Source organism: Scyliorhinus canicula, chromosome 23, assembly GCF_902713615.1.
Source record: "Scyliorhinus canicula chromosome 23, sScyCan1.1, whole genome shotgun sequence".
NCBI lineage: Eukaryota > Metazoa > Chordata > Chondrichthyes > Carcharhiniformes > Scyliorhinidae > Scyliorhinus > Scyliorhinus canicula.
In genome coordinates this window covers 27,223,102-27,247,885 of record NC_052168.1, presented here as the reverse complement: position 1 = coordinate 27,247,885, position 24,784 = coordinate 27,223,102, and the positions used below count along the sequence as shown (strand labels likewise).

The 24,784-nt window shown below is 40.2% G+C and overlaps 1 protein-coding gene across 12 annotated transcripts in view; it reads left to right on the top strand.

Moving 5' to 3' along the window:
- The window catches only part of LOC119956314 (putative RNA-binding protein Luc7-like 2), an 87,964-nt gene that overhangs the window by 19,749 nt on the left and 43,431 nt on the right, over nt 1-24,784 (top strand). For 4 of the 12 annotated variants that reach the window (XM_038783424.1, XM_038783425.1, XM_038783422.1 and 1 more), the window contains 2 exons: nt 15,856-15,950; nt 19,440-19,538. In XM_038783424.1, the coding sequence (XP_038639352.1) occupies nt 15,856-15,950; nt 19,440-19,538 (194 nt within the window). The other 8 variants (XM_038783428.1, XM_038783429.1, XM_038783430.1 and 5 more) reach the window with 5 other exon arrangements.

Below are 24,784 nucleotides of genomic sequence, written 5' to 3'. Positions count from 1 at the left end.
CTTGGGTCACTGCCTGTGCGGAGTCTGCACGTTCGCCCTGTGTTGCGTGGGTTTACTCCACGTGCTCCGGTTTCCTCCCAAAAGACGTGCTGTTTGGTGAATTGGATATTCTAAATTCCCCCTCTGTGTACCCGAACAGGCGCCGGAATGTGGCGACTAGGGGCTTTTCACAGTAACGTCATTGCAGTGTTAATGTAAGCCTACTTGTGACAATAAAAATTATTATTATAAAAGGCAGGCAGCTCTTCAGCAATATAAGGAGGTTGTTAAATGTAGTCATGAATCCTTCGGGAGTCAGGGTACCGGAGGTAGTGGTGTCTATGGATGCGGAAAAGGCATTCCATCGGGTGGAATGGTTGTACTTGTTTGAGGTTCTGGGAAGGTTTGGGTTTGGGCCAAGGTTTGTGGCATGGGTGCACTTGCTATATGTGGAGCCGGATCCTTTGGTGGCGATATTTGGGGTTTCGGAGAAACCGGAGTGGAGGACGGCTGATGTTGTGGCCTTCGCCTCTCTGATTGCCTGGCAATAAAGCTTACTAGAGTGGCGGTCAGCAGCACCGCTGGGGGTAGCGGCCTGGTTGGGTGACCTATATGATTTCCTATGGCTGGAGAAAATAAAAGTATGAGCTATGGAGTTCAGCAGAGGGATTTGAGATAAGGTGGGGATGTTTGTGACTGTTTAAGGAGTTGTTTGTCACCAGGAGGGGGGGTGAAAAGAGAAACATTTGTACATTGAGGCTACTCATGGTTTCATTATCAATTTACAGGCAGGTTCTATGACTTTCCCTTCAATCTGAGGCAGCTGACTCGGATGTGTTGGCATTTTCAAAAATAATTTTTTTAAGTTGAGCATGCCAACTAGTTTTACCAGTTTTTCATATTTGACTTTGACAGCGTGCTCATGAAGTATTTGTCCTTTGGTGCCACCTCAATTAACTCTGGCACATATAATCGTATTTACAAGATTGATGTCTGGAATTTTCCACAGACAAACCACAAACCAAAACAAGTTCAGGATTGCACTTTATACGGGCCTGATGCAATTGACCTAGAATGGATGATAGATAATTACCTAGCAGCATTCCTTGCAACCATCTTCAGATGCAGGCCACATTGACAGGATGAACGCAGCTTCTCGATGTTGGAGTATATATGAAATGCCTCACGGCAGTTAAACCAGTAGCCTGTGGTCAAAGACTCACCTGCACCAAATATATACAAATTGCATTTTGTCATTAAAAATACACTGGGAAGTGGAAAATTCACACGTTGTAATGCTGTCTTCTGAGGTGTGATGTTAATGTGCACTGTTTGGGTAGAAAGGATAGACTTTTCATTGCATTTGAGAGTTTCTGATCTGGCAATTGGGTTTCCAAAATTGTTAAATGTAATCCAAAATAATGTTGATTGGTTTGTAAGCTCTGTGTTATTGGTACTGGATTGCTAAAGGGCAAGGTCCTAGTAATGTCGCTTTTATGAAATGAAAATGAATGAAAATCGCTTATTGTCACGAGTAGGCTTCAATGAAGTTACTGTGAAAAGCCCCTAGTCGCCACATTCCGGCGCCAGTCCGGGGAGGCTGGTATGGGAATCGAACCGTGCTGCTGGCCTGCTTTAAAAGCCAGCGATTTAGCCCAGTGAGCTAAACCAGCCCCTGCTGGTTTATGTGTAGTAAACAATATTATGAATGGATCCTTGAGTAGATGTTAGAAGTAATTTGCATCGGCTAAGATGCAAAGATATACAGTTCTTGAAAAATAACTTATATGGTCGCCTTTGAGCCACTAAGAAGTAAAGATTATCTGACCCAGGTAATTGTACCAAAACCGACATCTAATGAGTTGTCTGCAAATTGATATGCCCTAGTGACTGCTGCTCACACTAAATGGGGCTCCTGGCTTCAGGGAGAATGGATCAAGCCTCACTTTTGTGCTTTGGCAATGTTAATTTGTATTTTTCCTTTTTACTGGACAGTGGTTCCTGAAGGAACATATTGGCATGAAATCATATTTTGGATGGATAGTGTTGTGCACTGAGCATTTTTCCTGCTAAGCTGCATGTGGTCACACAACAACTTGAAATGTACCAAGTAGGCCTTGTTCCATTAAAAAATGCAAGGTAAGAAGTCTTACAACACCAGGTTAAAGTCCAACAGGTTTGTTTCGAATCACTAGCTTTTGGGGCACAAAAGTGAGGTTCTTATTGACTGTGTGGCATTGATGGGTGTTAAACCTTCCTATGTTTTGACGCAACAACTTGTAGGAATGCAGAATAGAGGGCAGAGCCCCTGAACAACAGAGTAGGTTACTTAGGTTCATGACATATAAAGTAATTTATAAGAACTGAGCTCAGAAGATACTCATTAACTCTGAACAGTTATAGTTGAAAGGATCATATTTGGTAGTTTTGCCACTGATGGCCCCATTTGAGAATCAAGTCAATCTGACCAAACAGGCATTTATTCCATCGGTGGTCAACATTTTGCCTTGCCTTACAGAAAACGTCAATATTTAAAAGCTTTCCTGAAAGTGCCTTGTCTACAGGTGACTGTTGGGATGTAGTATTCTTGTTTGGGATTATCAACTATTGGTATCTGTTCAGAATTAGCACTTGCCTTTTCAAAGGGTTCACTGATCATCATTCAAGCCTATCATTTCCTCTGGTAGGAAATGTAATTGGTAAGTATGTGAGTTCCTTTAAGTAAGCTGAAAACAACATTTCTAAGAGGGAAGTGTGTACATTTGTGAAATTTGCTTAAAATGGTTTTTTTTGGTCCATGAAATTAGTCGTGCAAATTTGTCATTCACATCTCCCTCCTCTTCTCTCTCTTCTCCCCCCCCCCCCCCCCCCCCCCCCCCCCCCAAACTGCAAATCAAAATGTATTTTCCACAGAAAGAAAGCAAATATTGTTGCTTTTAAAGAGCCTAAACATGCTGGATTGATGTGACCAAGCATGCCAAGTGCCTGGGAAGCCTTTTCCCTCCATTAGGATCAAAATATCACTGTTTGTGAGTGACTGAACTCTGATGTATTCCACCTACTCCTCCAAGACATGTAGTTTTTATCCACCTATTTATACTTCCCTCATCCACTGTCAAACAATGACAGAAGTCAAGAGTTGAAATCAGCCAATTGAGGTATGCCAGTCTGAACAATTAAAAATGGCTAATTCCTCCTGTATCTAGATTTTTAGACATTATATATCTAATGGAAGTAAATATAAGTAGAAACTTTGCAAAGCAATCATAACCCTGCATCTTTTTCGTTACCTTTCTGAACGAAGGCCTCTGTACAGTGGAGATTTTTTCTTTAAACCAGTGTAGTCCAATAAAAATTGCTTCCCAGCCACAAGTGTGGCAATGGTGACACTGTTTTATTAGGAAAACACCTTAACTCTCAGGATATTCAACAAGCAATGTATCATCAAAGAGATGAAGCACATCACATTATCATCAAAAACCCACTTATACTTTTGGCTTGCCGTTTTAGAAACATAAAAATGTTAAAATATATATGCATGCACTGTGCAAATGGATATTTTTTTTTTAAATTTAGAGTACCCAATTCATTTTTTTTTCCAATTAAGGGGCAATTTAGCGTGGCCAATCCACCTAGCTTGCACATATTTGGGTTGTGGGGGCGAAACCCACGCAAATATGGGGAGAATGTGCAAACTCCACACGGACAGTGACCCAGAGCCAGAGCTAACCCACTGCGCCACTATGCTGCCCTGTGCAAATGAGTATTGAGATCACATACCCATACGGTGGTATTGGTTGCTCATTTTTAAACTTACAAATCAGAAATCTGCATCCAAATTCCCAGTTAGTTACATGTGGCTTGTGTATTGCTCGCATAACCTTAAACTGATATACTTTGTAGACTTGGATGTTTGAAATTATTTCCTTATATTGGTTGATTTCATAATATTGTACACAAGAAGTCAAGACTAATTATAGTCTTCAGGTGAAGCAGAGATTGAGGTATACATGGGCCATGGCAACCAAATTTAATCAGTTCCCATTTTACATTCTGCATATTCTGTCCTTCTATATTTCTGTTTTAAAAAAAAAAATTAATTCACAGGATGGGAATTTGGCTAGCAAGGCCATTTATTGCCTGTCACCACCAATAGCGGACGGGTGTAAATACAGCACAACGGATTTACAAAGGAAATTTCTGTATAAATGTGGGCAACGGATTTAATAGAAAAAGTTGACAGGAATTCTGTGCAGTGTAACATTTTTAATATGGATTTGACCAAAGTTACTAACCACCAACCTGTTTAAAATAGCGCACGTAGCGGCATGTATAACAGCTGAAAGTGCACAAAAGAATTTCAATACCATAGTTACTTGTAATGTGATAATTGGGTTCCTCCTTGTGCATCTTGTTGGTAAGATTTAGTTGAGCTTTGTTGCTGACCATCCTTTAAAAATCTCCATCTTTAAGGATGGGAGTCCTGCAGATTTTGTTTTAATTCATAAGATTGATCAAACAGATTATAAATGTAGCAGTGCAGGAAAAGAGTCAACTCTGAAAAGCAAATTCATTCATTTAGTGGAATCTTACAATAGTAGGAGCTGGTGTTAAAAAAATTTAATTTCAAGAGGTTGTTCTAAGTTGTCACTTGTAGCATGTTGCTGCATCTTGTCAGATAATATTTGGACACCAGAATTGGTTCAATGAAACAGAACCGAGGCTTCTATACGAACGTCCTGAATTGAAAAGTATTTTAAGCTGAAAGTACTTCATTTTCACTTGATTTGCTGCGAATTGACTCATTGATGTAATAAAGTATTCTGTAAGGAATGTTTTATGATGGTTGAAGCAACATGACCCCATAATATTTTCTGCGCAAAGTTATGCATTGGTGCAATTAATTTTTTTAAAACATGTACATGTACACATAAAAGAAACGTAGGGATAATGAAAATCAGTTGGGAGCCACACTCATGAGGAGTATGCACTTGGTAGTGGGAGATTGTAGAATTATCTCTTCCTCTCCCTGTTCTGAATTGGTAATACATTTGGAATTTTAATCAGAATTTACTTGGAGGTACTGAATAGTTAAAATAATTGGGGAGGGGGTGAATGGAACTGTCTGTAAGGCTCTGTAAACTGTCAATTGTGGCAAGTAAAAATTTGATTATCTAAACTGGAAGGAATGGACTCCTTTGTGTTTAAAGCATTTGGGTTGCATATAATTACAAAGATATTTTTTTCCTCCCTTCCAGGACATGTAATATTGCAGTTAGATGCATTGTTGAATTTGCTGGGCGTTACTCTTTTTTTCCTATACAAACTGAACAATTTGGCCCCTTGTTTTATTTATAAAGGTTCAGTGTATCTTTGCCTGCCTACTTCAATCTGCAAGGGAGTTACAGAAACACCCCGCGTTCATCGAGCCGTGAGTCATGACTAATTTTTCCAGCTGTGTTAATAAATGTGGACAAGGAAACAGTCAATTTTAATAGCTGCAATATACAAAGATACGGTGTACACAACAATGGAAAATGAGTAAACTGCAATGCAGTAGCAACTCTGGCCAGACCAATTTGATATGTAGGTTTACTTCAGTTTTGGGGGGAATCGACAGAAAGGATTCTACTGCTAACCTGCAAGCAGCAATTTGAGACCACTAGATTTAAACTGGGACCAGTATTTATGAGACACGTGCTGTGATTTAATTGCATTGAATGCGCATGTCAAGAAACAAATTCTGGAGCATTTGGTCAAGAATTATGGGTTTAAATGCAAATTAGCCATTTTAAAAACCGTGGGTCGTCAGAATTAGTTTTTCACTCACTGAAACTTTTTTTTCAGGGTGATGGTGGTACCAAGCAAGAATTGGCCTGGCTGCACAGTGCAGCTATATGCCAGAAGCTTACAAAGTTGCTTACTCTGATATTGACAGTCATCTTGACTTTGGGATTGCACTTAGTGCTCGATGTGACTAGCATCACAGTGATGGGTAACTGTGGCAAAAGGCTGAATTTACAGGCAGAACTGTCACAATATTACCAGACGGTTACAATGAAAGCACAACCTTTAAATCCTCATGGTAAACTTCTGCAAAATCCTGCCATGTCATATCTGAGAGAATGAAGTATCCATACTTCATCAGATGCACGAGAAAAGAGACTAGCCAAGAAATTATGATTTTATAGCACATTATAGGAACACGGAAACCGTTTCTTCTCTCCCTCACTGAGTGCAGCTGTGTAGGATAGGAAACATTTTATAGACTGGTCAGCTGTACTCAGTAATGCGTCCTACTGGCATAGTTTTCTACAGAGAGAAGGGAGAGGCTATCTTTTGTGTTCATCTTATTTTTGTCTTAAGCATCTAAATATAGTTTTATTTCTCCCAGAAATGTGAGCAAAGGTATCAGATGTGCTAAGGAGCAGTGATCTGATTTGTTTCTGCAAAACAACAATTTGTAGATTGTTAGTGGACCGAGCTGCTCAGATCCATTAAACCATAAATTAGAACTTTATCCCTGTTGCAGAACTAAAGCTTGGCATATCCATCGCTCCCATAAAATTACTGACATTCTTGCTCATTCACCTGGTCCATGAGGGAGTTTTCAACATGCTGTATTTTCTCTTTAGTTCTGGTTTAATTTTTACTCCACTTTGCCTGCTTGGATCTAACATTTTGATCCTGAAATTGACATTTTGGTTTAGGTTTTTTAAAAACTTGTGTACTGTGGATGTAGACCAATTTAGAAAACTTCACAATAAGTGAATCAATCTGTTAGCGGAACGAGGAGAATGAAAATTACAGCATGGTGGTCCATCAAAGTTTGTATTATTGTGTGCTCTCTCAGCACAGCCCTGTAGTGTTCCTGGCTTAGGTACAGCTGGAAATGATCACTCCTGACCAGCAATTTTCCTTCCCAAGAAGCGGAAAGTATTCAGTTCTTTTCTTTCCAGCTCGACAAGCAGAAACTGTCCCTTTTCTAAGACACCGCAATCACAAATGTGAACCTCGGCTATCTCTGGGTGGAGTGTAAGCTGGGGAGAGGAGCAATTCACTGTCTTTTTAAAGACCCACAACTTGCATTTGAAAGCAGTCTGTTCATGTTAAAAACAGTATCTCAGCTCCATGTATATTATATATTGCTCATCCAGTGCATCTAAACTAGTATTCAAAATATATTTGTATTATGAGCAATAACATTTATTTCAGGAGATTATTCTGATGGTTTGTGGTGGTTGGGGGGGAGGGGTGTGAGGGAGAGAATCATTCATGCCTGACATTCTCCAGAATTTTAAAATAAGTTCCTACCCATTTTGTGTACTTTCTCTAATAACCAGAATCAGTAACAATGATTTTTTAATCAATATTTTGCAATAACCCCAGCTTTAAATCGAGTTGCCTTAATTGCTACAGTGTAGGAACTTAGCAGTAGATTTATTTCTGCAGCTAATGATCTTAATGTTGTAGTCCATAAGATGATTTATTAAACATTAATAAAACTGTCATTGAGTAGTGGCATAAATGCCATGGGCAGCATACAGCCAAATTTAATTCAACAGAGGAATATGTAGAAATGCTACATACAATAGCTTGATACATAGGCATCAAACAAGGCTTGACATTGTGCTGATTTGATAATATGCGGCACTGCAAGGTTATTGGGTACATTTGTTGGTTGACTACAACTATAATACTATTTCCCCTTTTTCTTCCATAGACTCTACACACAAAGACCACTCTTTGTGTGTTTTTGGGGTACACCTGTACAGTTTATGGATTTATGGACATTTTCACTTTATTAATAAATCTGGAATTAAAAGCTAATTCCAGTCATGGTGTTTTGAAGCTATTAATCTGGTTCACTAATGTCGTTTAGGAAAGAAATTCTGCTGTCCTTGCCTGATCTGGCCCACGTGTCTCCTGACCCACAACAATGTAGTTGACTCTTAACTGTTCTCTGAAATGGTTTCACAAGCCACTCAGTTGCACCAAACCATTACAGAAAAGTCAGAGAGGAATGAAATCTGATGGATTACCTGGTATCAACCAAGGCAACAAAATGACAATGGCACACCCAGCTGTTTCAACCCTGCAAAGTTCTCCTTTCTGATATCTGGAGACATGTGCTAAAATTGGGAAAACTGTCCCACAGACTTGTCGAGCAATAGCCTAATGTAGTCATACTTTCTGAATCATACCTTGCAGACAATATCCGAGGGCTACCATTCGTGGGTATGTCCAGTTCCACTGGCAGGACAAACCTACCAGAGGTAACAACAGCGCATTGTTGTACATTGTTGTACAATCGGGAGAAAGTTGCTGGGAGTCCTCAGCATTGACTCCGGACCCCATGAAATCTCATGGTGTCGGGTCAAACATGGGAAGGTAAAATTCCTGCTGGTTGCTACCTACTGCCCACCAGTCCATCTCTTTCTTCCCCATGCCCCAGTTGATGAATCGACAGCTCCATGTTTGAACACCAATTAGACGAAACATCAAGGGTGGCAAAGGCACTCTGGGTGGGGGATTTCAATATCTATCACCAAGAGTGGCTCGGTACTACCATTTTTGTCAGTATCCCATAGGACATAGTTGCTAAGCTGGGCCTGTAGCAGGTGGTTGGGAACTAATGAGTGGGAAAAGCCTATTTGACCTCAACCTGACAAATCTACCTGTTGCTGATGCATTTGCCCAAGATTTTTAAAAATAAATTTAGAATACCCAATTCATTTTTTCCAATTAAGGGGCTAAATTGGCCAATCCACCTACCCTGCACATCTTTATGTTGTGGGGCAAAACCCACGCAAACTCAGGGTGAATGTGCAAACTCCACACGGACGGTGACCCAGAGCCGGGATCAAACCTGGGATCTTGGCGCCGTGAGGCGCAATGCTAACCATTGTGCCACCGTGCTGCCCCTGCATTTACCCAAGATGGTTTTGGTAGTAGTGACCACCACAGTTGTTGTGGAGGCAAAATCCCATCTTCAGATTGAGTGTATCCTATCATGTTGTGTGGCACTAGCAGCATGCTAAATTTGGAACGGATCTAGCAGCTCAAAACTGGGCATCCATGAGGCACCCTTGGCCATCAGAAGCAGCAGAATTACATTCAACCACATTCTCCAACATCATGCTCAGATACATCCCTCACTGTACCGTTATCATACAATCTGAGATCTACCTTGTGTCTTTGAAGAGTGCAGGAGGCCATGCCAGGAGCAGCACCGGGCATACCTAAAAATGAGCTTTCAACCCAGGAAAGCTATAACACAGGACTACTTATATGACATAATTGAAGCAGCATGCAATAGACGGCTAAACTATTCCACAACCAGCAGATCAGTTCTAAGCTCTGCAGTCCTGCTACATCTAGTTGTGAGTGATGGCGGGCAATTTTCTAACCAGGGAAGGAGCCTAGCACACCAGATAAAAGAAGAGGCTGAAGTAATTGCAACTATCTACAACCAGAATTGCTGTGGCAGATCTATTTCTACCTTCCCTAAGATCCCGAGCATCACAGATTCGAGTCTGCAGCTGATTTAATTTACTCAGTGTGATATCGAGAAATGGCTGAAGGCATGGGATGCTGCAACGGCAATGTCCCTTGAGGGGAGGCAGGTGTCACTGGACTAGTAATCCAGGGTAATGCTCTGGGGACTAGGTTTTGAATGCCACCAGGGCAGATGGTGGAATTTGAATTCAATAAAAAAATCTGGAATTAAAAGTCCAATGATGACCATGAAACCATTGTCAATTGTCATAAAAACCCATCTGGTTCACTAATGTCGTTTCGGGAAGGAAATCTGTCATCTTTACCTGGTCTGGCCTATATGTGACTCCAATGTGGTTGACTCTTAAATGCCTTCAGCAATGGGCAATGAATGCTGGCCCAGACAGCAACACCCACATCCCATGAACGAATAAAGAAGAAAATAAATTACTCCAGTAATTGTAGTCCAGAACTAGCTGTGCCCTCAGCTAAGCTGTTCGAGTACAGCTACACCATTGGCATCTACCTGACAATGTGGAAAAGAACAAAGAACATTACATTACAGCACAGGAACAGGTCCTTCAGCCCACCAAGCCTGCGCCGATCCAGATTCCTTACTTAGACCTACTAAATGCCCAAAAGATCTGTATCCCTCCATTCCCCACCCGTTCATGCGCCTATCAAGATGCATCCTGAATGTTGCTATTGTGCCTGCCTCCACTACCTGCACTGGCAATGTGTTCCAGGTATGCCTCATCCACAAAAAGCAGGACAAATCTAACCTGATCAAATTACAGTTCCATCAGCCTACTCTTGATTATCAGCAACGTCATGGAAGATGTAATCAAGCAGCACTTGCGTATGAATAACCTGATCACTGATGCTCAGTTTGTATTCTGCCAGAGCGACTCAACTCCTGATCTCAGTACAACCTTGGTCCAAATATGGGGGAAAAGAGCTGAACAAAAGGCAAAGTGAGAGTGACTGCCCTTGACATCAAGGCAACATTTGATTGTATGTGGCATGGAACCTGAGCAAAACTAAGTCAATGGGAATCAGGGGAAAACTTCCCACTGTTGGAGTCATATCTAGCACAAAAGAAGATGGTTGTGGTTGGAGGTCAATCATCTCCGTTCAGGACATTTATTGCTACTCCTCGGGATAGTTCAATGAGCTTCCCTCCATCATAAAGTCAGAAGTGGGGATGTTCCCTGATGATTGCACAATGCTCAGTACCATTCACAAATCTGTGCCCATACGTAGCAAGATCGAGACAACAAACAAGCTTGAGCTGATAAGTAACAAGTAACACTCGCGCCACTCAAGTGACGAGCAATGACCATTTTCAACAAGAATATACCCATGTCCCCTTGACTTTCAATGGCATTATCATCCCTCAAACCCCCATTATCAACTTGGGGGTTATCATTGACCATAAATTGAACTGGACCAGGCATATACACACTGGCTACGAGAGCAGGTCAGGGGCTGGAATTTATCCTGACTCCCCACTCCTTGCCCGGCCACCATTTACAAGGCACAAGTCGGGAGTGGGACGGAATACTCTCTACTTGCCTGGATGAGTGCAGCTGCAACATCACTCAAGCTAGCCTGGTCTAGTTCCATCCAGGACAAAACAGCTTGTTGGCACCCCACCTGATACTTTACAAATTTGCTTTCTCCACCATTTAATGCAGTAGTGCCATCTACAAGATGCACTGCAGCAACTCACCCAGGTTTCTTCAACAGAGCTTTTCAAACCGACAACCTATCCCCTAGAAGAACAAGGGCAGCAGATACATGGGAACACCGCCACCTATAAGTTCCCCTCCAAGCTACACAACATGCAAATTTAAATTATATCGCTTTTTCTTCACTGTAGCAAGGTCAAAATCCTGAAACTCCCTTCCTAACAGCACACAGACTGCAGAGGTTCATGGAAGCAGCTCTGCACCACCATATCGAGTGCAATTAGGGATGGACAACAAATGTTGGCCCAGCCAGTGATGTCCCCATCCCGTGAGAGAAGAAAGAAAAAATGAGCGAGTCCCAATATGTTTTTCTCAGTGGAACACTCTGGATGGTCTAAACAATGGGACCAATGATCAACATCATCCTAACTCTGAAATTTGATTTTATTATCCTTTCACTTTGGAGTAGGTTATTGCTTCATAATTTATGCGATGGTGAATTTATTTTGAGTTGACTTTAAGTGTTGTGCAGCTTGCCTGTTTGATTTGGCAGTTTTATTGCAGTGCTGTTCAAGGATGAAAATAGTGTTGTGTCATTTAGGTTTATCAATTTGACTGATTCCTGAAGGATAATGAATTTGTATTTTGGGGTGTGGAAAGCAAAGAGCCAACCTGGACAAGTACAAAATGTCTGCCAAAATGTAAAACTATATTGATGTACCTAATCTAAACATTTATGCAACTGACCAGCAGTACTTGCTGTCAGAACATCAGCAGTTCTGAGCAGACCTGAATATTTGAACATCAGTTTCTGAATGGCCACAGAAACAACCAAACCCAATTTCTCCTCTTGTACTCTTGCTTTAAAAATGTACCGTTCCAGTAGTCTATTGGGCTTGAAGGCATTTTATAATAAACACTGCCAAAATCAAGTGATAATGATCTTGTGTGTTAGAACGGGCACTTGATTCTTTTCGAGCTTTCTTCTGTTGCCTTTTTGAGACTAGCAAATATACCCAATAACTTTCTGTTAGGAATTAGAAGATCAAATTCTTAAAATGCATTCGAAACCCAGGTTTTAATTTGAACAATGTATTTGGAGTGACTGCTGTGTACTGAGCCACACTCATATTTGTGTAATTCTGCTTTTTGGGAAAATAACTATTGCGCAGGCTCAAGTTTTTTCAATTTATATCTTGTTTATCCTTGAAACATTTACTGTCTTCAAAAATGCCTGTGCTACCTTTCTTTAGTTGCCAGTTTTCTGCTAAGAATTTGTAAGTAATGTCTAAATTTGAACTCAGTTCCGTGCTCAATATAGAATTTAATACTTCTGACATTTGTTTACCAAATAATTGATACAAAATTGACCTCTTTTTGTGCAAGTGAATAGTGCCTGTTCTCGAGGCTTAAATAATTGTTAGCTATACCAATCATGTGTTGCATAATCATTCTAAAAACCATAATTGGCCACATATTAAAATTTTTGACTGACCATTAAAATGAACCAAAAAATTAAATAAACATAATTAGAATTCTCTCTTTTTTTTTGTAAATAATTATCATTTATGTCCAGGCTTGTTCAGAAAAGTATCAATCTATTGGGTATGGCATTCTATATAAGATCAAATTAGCAACATGACTTAATGAAAGGTTTATGCCGAAAGTGATCAGGGACGAATGTTCATTCTATTCAACCCCAACCCTTTCATTTTTCCACTCCGGTTTCATTTTATCTTTGAGAACATAATTTAATCACCCATTAGGAAAGGGCAATGCCTAGTCCATCTTGCATTTTTTTAGTTGTTTTAATGATGCTGAAAAGTCAAAACTATTCTGGTCCGTTTGTGAATTTAAATTTCGGCAGCCTTGAATTGAAATAGTGCTGAAGTGTTTGAGAAATATCTCGCAGTGCAGAAGTTTTAAACCTACATTTTAATTTGGAATGGCCGTCAGAGAAGTAAACTGTATAGTGAACCAAGTGCTTATTGTTACTATTTTGAAAACGCTATTTAAGTCCAAAAGAAGATAATTTAATTTCCATTTTTTAGAACTGCTTGATGTGTGATTGGCGTAAGTCCCTTCTTGCAGGTGTATAACACTGAACACTTTCTCACCTTTTTAACTTCCCAACATCCAGGGTATAAAATACTGTGCAGCTGAGGCACTAATAGTGGAAGAGATGGAAGCTGGTGTCCTGGGGGCACTCGCAGTGTGTATTCTCGCTTTGCAAGCTTTTTCAATCTATGTTTTGTTTATCTCTCTTTTTAAAAGAAAGACAAGGATATTTAGCAGTTGATTTCAAATGACATTTTCCAGGGCTGAAAGAATTCCATAAGGTATCATGTCTTGGAAAAGAATCATATACAGAATCCTGATGAGTAGTTGTGGGATTAATGAAATCCTTTGTAGAATAGACTGAGTCAACTGCGCAGTTTGGGGCATATTAATCTATAAAGTAATTTTTAAAATTAAATGTTCATTTTTGTACTCTTGAGCAGTTTATATCCATTAAACAATGCTTTACTCTCACAGGAGTTCACCTGACACACGGTCTATGTTTGGGCCAGTACAACACAGCATCTGTAGGGTAGGGTGATGCAACTACCAAAATTATATTTGTGAAGATTTGCATTATGTTTGACGTGTGATCTTAATGGGCTTACGTTATTTCCCATGTGTTTTTTTTTGTAACTGCATCCTAAATTTTGCCACTTGCACACATGGATTTAGAATTAACAAGTTAACTGCTTTGGAGTAGTTTAGACCAAGTGAACGCACTGCACTTCTGTGACATAACTGAGGTTATAAAATTCTGGACAGTGCTTTTTTTAATGTATTTATAACTCGTCTCATGAGTGGTGTTTTGATCTTTTTTTAATTTTTTTTTTCGTTTTATGTGATTTCAATGTGTTTTTCTCCTGTCCGTTATCGCTCACATATGTAATGGCTCCAATGCAGCTAGATGAAAGAAGTGCGTGGGCAGGTGTATAAAGTGGGTTCGAATCAGGTCAGTATGGAAAATCCTGTAAGTGACCGCATCTGAATACCCTTACTTAAATTGGAATACTGATTTTAATTTGGTTGTTTTTGGCAGTCAAAAATGGAGTTCTGTCATTTTAGTTGTTTCAATTGATAGTGCCACCTCGTTTAAATCTTTAGTAGGAACCATATTTGAAGGATACCTTTCTCCTTGTTTCTCTTGAAGTAGGGGAAGGAGCTCAACCCTCCTTTAACTGAATCTGTTGATATGGACTACTTTGCCCGTTTCAGGAAGTTTGAAATTAGTCTGTAGTGCAGTGTTAGACACATTGCTCTCTGAGTGTGAACAAACCAGGTAGACTGGCAGTTTTGTTGGCGAACTTCTTTCCCTGCAGCCGGACTAATTGTATTCAGCTTTGTAGATATCACACACAGTTGATTTTCCGAAAGATTTTATTTCCAAGACATGGTACTTGCCTGGAACCTTCTTCATGAAAGACTGATTGACATCTTAAAATACAACTTGCCCTAAAAACAATGTGAAATCACCTGTGTGACGTGTAATACAGTAAACGTACTTGGGTGAAAAAGTATGTTTCCGATTGCCGCCTTACCCTGTGAGTCCAGAAAGGGTCTGTGGAAGATGACTGCCACATTTATGTTTTTGCTTGGGCGAAACCATGAAAGGATACCCAGGTGTTGAAAAGGTTTTCGTAATTTATTATAAGAAGGGAGGGGAGAATTGTAGGACTGGGGTGTGACACATGTTTGGTATAAGAGTCCCAACTAAAGTTGGTTTGGGTAATGAGCAGTCTGGCAGGATTGAGGTACTGGCTACAGACCTGTTCGTGTTGAATATTTACAGAGTGAAGCCCACTCTTCTGAAGGGTCATGTATTTGATGCCAGTAATCTCTGGAATGTTGTGGTTCTACAACAATTACTCCACCTTGTGCTGCCTATAATGCATTAATTATGGTGGTAACCTGCGGTGTTAGTATGTACACGTAAGTTTTCTCTTGGAAAGTTGCCACTTTAGCCTGAGGTGGCAGTGATATATTTCCCTTTCTGTATAGAACATTTCTGGTATTTGATCAAATCTTTACACAAGTGCACATTTATACAAAATTATTTTGCTTTTGTAGAGTCCTATAGTAGTGAGTAACTTAATAACAAGCAGCTACTGGATGTGCACAAAACAACTATCTTGATTTCCATAACTACCTGGAGACAAACCATGTCAAATAAGCAATCAGGTAGGAGGATGTTGAAGGGCGGGAGGGGGGTGAGCTAAACTGAACAAGGGGCTTAAAAGCAGTATTCAAAATTGTATGCTTTTGTAGTATACCACATCTTTAGCGGTGAGCACCTGTTTGGTTGTAGGTAATCTGATCATATGTATCTAGATGCAACATTCTGCTTCATATTGAATTTTGAAAGCTTAATTTAGTTGTAATTTACTGCAACTGTCTTTAGACTAATTATTGAATTAAAAGATATTTTGCTAAAAATCCTCAAGCTATTACTTCGACTACTTTGCAGACACCACTCTGTATTTTAATTGTGGCATTTAGTTTAGAAAAGGCACATGGTATTGGAAACATACTTTGTCAGAGGGATGGAGGCTGGGATTACTTGTTACATGTGTGTGTATGAACTATAGTTTCCCGTCTAACCCTGTGTTGCACTATGACCTCTGTATTGCAGGAGATGCCAGTCGGCAGCGAATCAGATTTACTGACGATCGGGTCTGCAAGAGTCACCTCCTAAGCTGCTGCCCACATGATATTCTTTCTGGAACGGTAATGTATTTTGATCAATAAAAAATATATATGCTTATTTTAATTCTTAATTCTTTGATAATTGGTCAAATCTTATATTGAACAGTTACATGCCTGTTGCTGAGCTTTGTGCTAAAATAGGAACACTTTGTAATAAAGATAGCCCACTTAAGCAGCTGCTAGTTAGATCAAAATACTAAAGTAGTCTTTCCTTCATTTCAATGTGAAATAAGCACTGGATTGGTTCTGTAAATTCAGTCCAATTCCTTTCAATAAAATCATTTTAAAACACTTTTTAAATTGCTGTCTCTTTTGCTACTCTCTCATATATATCAATTTTAGTGGTTTGTCCATGACATTGCTCCCAGTAAATTGTACGGTGCATTGTTGTATAGTGATAGGAATATTATATCATGTGATGCAATTAGCAAAGCAAATCAATTTGGTAGGCGAAATAAAGCAGATCAGGTCAGTGAAGATTGTGGGAGTGTCAAATAAAGTAGCTGAAAAGGGATTGAAGTGGTATAGTCATCTGTTGGGGAAATAAGAGAGGAAACAAGAATGTGGTGAGGTGAATCATGGAGTTGAGACTGTCTGCAAGAGGAGGAGAAAGGCCTAAGACCAGATGGGAAATCTGGTGGCAAGAGACTTAAATGCAGCAGGTATGGGAGAGGACTGGTGATTGAGATGGAGAATGGTGAACAAACAGCATTATGGCGACCCCAAGTAAAATGGGAGAAGCCAATAGAAGAAGAAATTGGGTGAGGCCACAACTCTGTGTGCAGTTTTGGTCGTCAAACATGAGGAAGGAAGGACTCTAAAGGAAATACAACAAATGTTCACTAGACTGGTTCCTGGGGTGAGGGATTGTAGTATGAGAAATCATTGATTACACAAGGTCTATCTTGCCTGGAGTTAGAAGAATGAGTGATCTAATTGAAATATGTAATATTCTTAAAGGGCTTGACAGGGTAAATACTGAGAAAATGCAGTAGCAGCATTTTAGAAGCCCTGAACTCCATAAAGCTAGCTGTTTTGTTCTATTGTTGTCATTCTACAGTAGCATATTATCCAGCTTAATGTGAACCACGTTATTGGGGGCCACCAGCTTGTGATCCCGCAATGCACTGACAATGTGATTCTTTGTAAACTCAAGGCTGCATCCAGTGTGGTTAAATGTGGAAAATCATTATACTGATCAAGTCTTCTCTGGTCTTTATCAGTGTTTTCATAAATATACAAAATCTTGCTAACTAATTGTGTGCATTCTCCCTCCTCTGCTTAGCCCAATGATGATATGGCCAATTGTAGTGCATATATGACTCTATTTTGTTTCCTGGCTGAAATTAACTAGCATATCATTGACCAAGTATTAAATAACCCACTGTACTGTACATCTGTACCCATTTTCACATTTTATGGAAATGCGTAAGTGGATTCCACTAATTATTTTAGCATGCTTAATAACCCTATGTTGTAATACTCAGACTGTGCCAAAAACATCCAGCACACAGAAACATAACCCATTTTACACACTGCAGTGTCTCTTGAGTCAAATATAGGTTTTTCAGTTACAAATTTAAAACAAAAATATGGACTGTTTGTTACAGCTGCAGTAAATGATAAAGTGTGATAAACTTGGCTGGTTTCTGCAATTAACTAGAAAATCTGACATTTTGTTTTTTGAATTTTAGGTTTACAATTGACTGAAGCCCTGATAAAGATAATTCCACTTTTATACTAATTGTACGAATCCCAAATTAAAGCTGAGTTGTGAGATTCTTTTAAATAGGAGTTGGGGTGGGGCAGGGAGGAGGAGGAGATGCCCACAATGCAAACCTTGGTGCCTCAGTCTTGTAGCTATTTTGGCACTTGGTAGGCCTTGAAAATGTTTGTGTGGTAATGGGGGTTACCCCTTCGTGCAGGGTTAGGTCACGTGGTTAGCAAAGGAGGAGGGAGCTTGATATTCCATTTATTCTCATTGTGACTAATTTGAAACTGCTTGCAGCTGGGTCCAAAAAGTGAAAAGATTTATTCCCCCCCAGCATGTTATCACATAAAAATAAATTGTCCCTTGGTGATGGGATGGTTGAACTTTATTTGCTTAGATATTGTGTTTATCAGTTTACACACTCGTATGTGTGTGCCATGAGGGCTGAAGGTTGTAAAATCAGACGATGGGTACGTTTGACGGTTTGTACAAAGCCGTGAAATAAAAATATATTTGAAAATTACAGTTCTGTCCCATCCCTTTATTTGTTTTTATAGAATTAGAAATCTAAGTCGCTTCAAAATACAGTGCCCCATTTGAATATTTTCTTTTTCATGAGCTGAACTCGTACTGCAAAACAACAAGCAAGATTGAAAAGAATACAAGGAAAACTCCAGTGATTTTGCAGATGGCTAATTTGGCTGAATCTCAACTTGCAAAGTCAGGCAAAACACTATCCAGATAATATATATTGAGCCTGTATCTTACCCTGGTTTACAGGCCTTCTGCATGTCATTATATATTTCTCACTATGACCCATAGATGCCAACCATAAGCATTTATTATTGGGGGCGACTGGTGGTGGCACTATCATTTATTGATTTTTTTTTTTTTTAAAAGTACAGTTGGACCTTTCTTGCTTGTCTGTGAGAAATAAATCATATGGGCGAGTTCGAGACAAGTTTTTTTTTAACGGGTCAATTTAGCGAGGCCAATCCACTTTACCTGCACATCTTTGGTTTGTGGGGGTGAGACCCACGCAGGCATGGGGAGAATATGCAAACTCCACATGGACAGTGACCCGGGATCAAACCTGGATCCTCGGCGCCATGAGGCAGCAGTGCTAACCATTAAGCCACCGTGCCATCATCGAGTTAAGAGACAGTTAACCAAACAAGTGTTATGTGCATGAATGTACTTAGCGTAAGAAATAAAACAAGTGAATTGGAAGGACAACGCCAGACTACTTGCATGCAAAGCAGCATGCTTAGAGGGGCTACACAACAGATCAGATCAAAGTTCTTTAGTCGTGCATGGCATTCAGTCCTCACAAAAGAGTTGAATTCCAGGGGTGAGGCGAGAATGACTCACCTGAACATTAAGGCAGGATTTAACCAATTTCAAGACAGTAGTAAAATTGAAGTCGCGGGGGGCGGGAACTCTCCATTGGCTGGAGACATTTCTATAAGTCAGCGTGCAAGGACTTCATTAGGTGAAGTGTATTTACAATGCTTTGTTCTGATAAGGCATATAAATGGATTTGTTTTAAATCTTACTTCATTTCGTTGAGAATTGATGTGTTAATGTCTGGCTTTAGATGTTTTTTGTATTGGATCATGCTGATTCAAACATCACTGTTGAGGATTCCAATATCTAAATATGTAGTTTTATTTTAGAACAGCTGTCCATTGTCATGTTGGTGAATTGAAGTAATGTTTTAGTACTGTTACTTTGCCACTTCATTTAATATTATTCAGTACTGACGAGTTAATATTTGATTGTTTCTCAATTTCCTGCAGAGAATGGACCTTGGAGAGTGCACAAAAGTTCATGACCTTGCACTGAGAGCAGACTATGAAATTGCCTCCAAATTAAAGGACCACTTTTTTGAAATGGATGTAAGTGATGATGTAATTACTGTTGTGTAGAGTTGAAAGCTATGAAAAGACACCTTAAAGTGGAGCCTAAAAATTATGGGTGTGCTTTCAATCTACAATTTGGGCTTTTAGTTGTATACTATTTGAACAGTAAACCAACCACTTAAAAATTCAAAATGGTTTAATTGAAAACACATTCACGAAGCATTCCAAAAATATAAATGTATTTTCATGGCACTTGGTCAATTTGTTGGAATGAAAATGAAATGAAAAAAAATGAATGCAACACAATATGCTGCAGGAATGAAACAGTGAGCTTGCAAGTTCCATTAGCCCTTGCAGGTGAAAGTCCAAATTGCACAATTGTCCTCAAATTCAACAATAATTAATGGGCATGGATTTTGCGTTCTCACTGGGGGAATAAAGTACGTGATACAGTTATTTATATATATATATATATATATATATATATAGGGTGCGTTTCTCCTTACTTGAGAAAGGACATATTGGCGCTGGAGGTTGTGCTGAGGAGTTGTGGGGGCTGGATTACGAGGAGAGGTTGAGTAGATTGGGACTTTACTCATTGGAATTCAGAAGGATGCGGGGGGATCTTATAGAAACATATAAAATTATGAAGGGAGTAGTAAGGATAGATGCGGGCAGATTGTTTCCACTGGCAGGTGAAAGCAGACCTAGGGGGCATAGCCTCAAAATAAGGGGAAGTAAATTTTAGGACTGAGTTTAGGAGGCACCTCTTCACCCAAAGGGTTGTGAATCTATGGAATTCCTTGCCCAATGAAGCAGTTGAGGCTCCTTCATTAAATGCTTTCAAAATAAAAATAGATAATTTTTTGAAGAATAAAGGAATAATGGGTTATGGTGTTCGGGCCGGAAAGTGGAGCTGAGTCCACAAAAGATCAGCCATGATCTCATTGAATGGTGGAGCAGGCTCGGGGGGGCCAGATGGCCTACTCCTGCTCCTAGTACTTATGTTCTTATTTGACCTGCTTATCTAGCAATGTTTATTCTCACCAAAAGTAGATTTTTAATAATCTGTTTTTTTTCTTCCAACTTCTCCACTAAATATGAACTGCTTTATCCAAAATGTTAATACTGTAGATAGTGGTGTGGAAGTCCACACTTTGAAACCTTGAAAAATCCCTCCAAAATTAGAGGTTGATTTATACACCGAGTATATAAAAGTGGTAGCCATGATGTGGAGATACTGGGGTGGGCACAGTAAGAAGTCTTATCACACTATGTTAAAGTCCAACAGGTTTGCTTCACATCGCAAGCTTTCAGAGCGCAGCTCCTTCCTCGGGTGAATCTGAGGTTGGTGGCCACATTGAAATACCATCATTTGAGGCAAAGTGTGTGTATCTTAAATTCCCACACATGTTTGCAACACTGCCAGTATTGCTTGCTTGATCCTTACTGCCTAGTTATACAGTACCAGTAAGTAAGGCATGCATTTATGGAGTGAGAAACTGACGCTGAATACTAGTTCGAGTATAACATGTTGTGGGGTCGATTTGTATGCAGAGTATATGCAGAAACCAAATTTTTCGCTGCGACAACGAATGAACGGGCATCGTGCGACAATCACCAGGCAGGAATGTTCCCTTCCAGTCGGGGAACACTTCAGCAGTCAAGGGCATTCAGCCTCTGATCTCCGGATAAGCGTTCTCCAAGGCGGTCTTCAGGACACGCGACAACGCAGAATTGCCGAGCAAAAACTTATAGCTAAGTTCCGCACGCATGAGTGCGGCCTCAACAGGGATCTTGGATTCATGTCGCATTACATACACCCCCCACCATCAGGCCTGGACTTGCAAAATCCTACCAACTGTTCGGGCGTGAGACAATTTACACCTCTTTAACCTGTGATTATCCCTCTCCCTGGATCTGTAATGATTTGATTACCTGCAAATGCCTGCATTCCAAGCATCGTCCAGCATCTCTGACTTTGTCTATATAAATGTTTCTGGAACATGCATCGCCATTCACCTGAGGAAGGAGCTGCGCTCCGAAAGCTCATGTTTGAATCAAACCTGTTGGACTTTAACCTGGTGTTCTTTTATTGAGCCTCGCAGAATACCTTCTGGAAGTTTTCAGAAGCTAGAGCCACAGGCCTTCCTTATCTACTACTTTTAATTGCTTCCTGAAAAAAATCAGTTGTGATCAACCTTTATAAATCCATGTTGTTTTTCTCTAATCAGCTGAAATTTCTTTTGGACACCCTATCTTACAGATTGCAATACCTTCCCCACAGCAGATGTTAGCCTAACAGGCCGATAATTTCATTGTTTCTCTCCAGTAGAACAAGAGAACAACGGTATAAATAATTGCTGCAGTCTGCTTCAGCAGTTTTCTCCCTCTCTCCAACACCACGCAGGTCTCCTATTCTCCCATACAGGAAAAGACTTGTCATGTATCAGTTTTCAATTGCTATTTTATGGTCTTCAATTCCTATTCGAAGAGGAAGAAAGTTTCGGTTTTATCAGGGTTTCTACTTTTTAAAGAACGCTAAGTTTGTGTACTCTTCAACTTGGATTGTCTATTTCGGGCAATTTCAGTTGCTGCTGCTATTTTGCTGCACTGACTTGTAGCAAAGAAACTTGCATATTTATCTTTAGACATGTAGACATGTAGCTATATCATCAGCAGGAACCCTAGTGGAAGAGATCTGGATGGTCTTACATTTATGTTCAATCGATAACTTATTTTGTAATACTGCCTGGATGGGAACAGATTTCCGGAATTGGCTAGAAAACCTTGCTGTATCAGGGTTCAGACCACAGCACTGACTGCCCTCAGCCGGGGTTATCATCCATTTTAGTTTGCCATACATGCACTTAACTCTTGCCTCCCTCCACCTCAATATTAATGGTTGCATGAATTTCTCATTTAGTCTTTCATCAATACCTGCAAGTTTATAAACCAGTTTTCTGCTTAAAACATGTACTTTAAAAAAAAATCTTTAGTACAAATAATGCAACAAAAGATCACCACTACTGGTGAAAATGGGATTTGCTAGACTTTATTTTTGTAGTTTTGTCGGGCAGCACGGTTGCACAGTGGTTAGCACTGCTGCCTAATGTGCTGAGGACCCGGAGTGTGGAGTTTGCACATTCTCCCCGTGTCTGCTTGGGTTTCACCCCACAACCCAAAGATGTGGATTGGCCACACTAAATTGCCCCTTAATTGGGAAAAATAATTGGGTACAATAAAAAAATTTTAAAAACAGTTTTGTACTTGAACCCAATTCGGCAGTAGTCCTGTCTTTTTGTGAAATCCAGGGCCTAAGATTATTGAACTATTCTCACTCTACCCAAAGTGCTTCATATCCACACTTTTATTTTTATCTAAATATTTTGGTGAAAATAACACTAAAGTTCATTGTAATGTCTCGTAAACAGCAAATGAAGTGGATGAATAGTCTCGGTGCTTGAAAAAAACCCAAAAGTTTATCTTGACTGGAAAGTTATAACTACGGGGCATAATCCCAAGTAGGGGGTTAGCCATTTAGGATTGAGATAAGGAGATTTTTTTTCACTCACAGTTGTGAATCAGAAAAACAGAGAGCTGTAGATGGTCAAACCTTGGAACAGATTCAAGGATGAGATCAATAGGTTTTTGTACTCTTAAGGGGATCGGGTCCGAAAATTAAGATAAGATATTGGATAGATCTGCCGTAGAGTCAAAATTTTCTTGTCAGATAACTACTTGAATGCTGCAGAAATGAGCTTTTAAGTATTGTAAACTTCTTGGGGTGCTGTTTATGGACATCTGTTTGTACATAAATATGGATTCATCCCCAACCCAGGATCTGAAATAAAAACCGCAATCAGCACACTCAGCAAGTTACGGTAGCATCTGTGCAGAGGGAAAAGGAGTAAACATTTTGGGTCGACCTTTTATCGGTACCCATTTTTAAAATAAATTTATGTATTGGAAATGGCTGTCGCTGGTTCGGCCAGTACTTTTTGCCCATCTCTAGTTGTCCTTCAGAAGGTGGTGGTGAGTTGCCTTCTTGAACCTCTGCAGTCCTTGAGGTGTAGGTACACCCACTGTGCTGTTAGGGAGGGTGTTCCAGGATTTTTCCCCAGCGCCAGCGAAGGAACAGCAATTTAGTTCCAAGTCGGGGTAGTGAGTGACTTGGAGGATAACCTCCAGGAGTGGGGTTCCCAGGTATCTGCTGCTCTTGTCTTACTAGATGGTAGTGGTCGTGGGTTTGGAAGGTGTTGTCTAAGGAACCTTGGTGAGTTACTGCAGTGCATCTTGCAGATAGTACATACGGCTGCCATTGTTTGTCAGTGTTGGAGGGTTTGAATGTTTGTGGAAGGAGGAGCAATCATGCGGGCTGCTTTGTTCTGAATGGTGTTGAGCTTCTTGGTGTTGTTGGAGCTGTCCAGGCTAGTGGAGAATATTCAAACGTCAGTTGAAAGCAATTCAGGACCGGCATGTTCCTGTGAGGAAGAAGGATAAATATGCCAAATTCCGGGAACCTTGGATAACGAGAAATACTGTAGGCCTCGTCAAACAGAAAAAGGAGGCATTTGTCAGGGCTAGAAGGTTGGGAACAGACCAGGCTATAAATATAAGGAAAGTAGGAAGGAACTTGAGCAAGGAGTCAGGAGAGCTAAAAGGGGTCACAAAAAGTAATTGGCAAATAGGGTTAAGGAAAATCCCAAGGCTTTTTGCATGTACATAAAAAGCAAGAGGGTAGCCAGGGAAAGGGTTGGCCCACTGAAGGATAGGCAAGGGAATCTATGTGTGGAGCCAGAGGAAATGGGCAATGTACTAAATGAATACTTTGCATCAGTATTCACCAAAGAAAAGGAATTGGTGGATGTTGAGTCCGGAGAAGGGTGTGTAGATAGCCTGAGTCACATTGAGATCCAGAAAGATGAGGTGTTGGGCATCTTGAAAAATATTACGGTGGATAAGTCCCCAGGACCTGATGGGATCTACCCCAGAATACCAAAGGAGGCAAGAGAGGAAATTGCTGAGGCCTTGACAGAAATCTTTGGATCCTCACTGTCTTCAGGTGATGTCCCGGAGGACTGGAGAATAGCCAATGTTGTTCCTTTGTTTAAGAAGGGTAGCAAGGATAATCCAGGGAACTACAGGCCGGTGAGCCTTAACGTCAGTGGTAGGGAAATTACTGGAGAGAATTCTTCGAGACAGGATCTACTTCCATTTGGAAGCAAGTGGATGTATTAGCGCGTGGTAGCACGGTTTTGTGAAGGTGAGGTTGTGTCTCA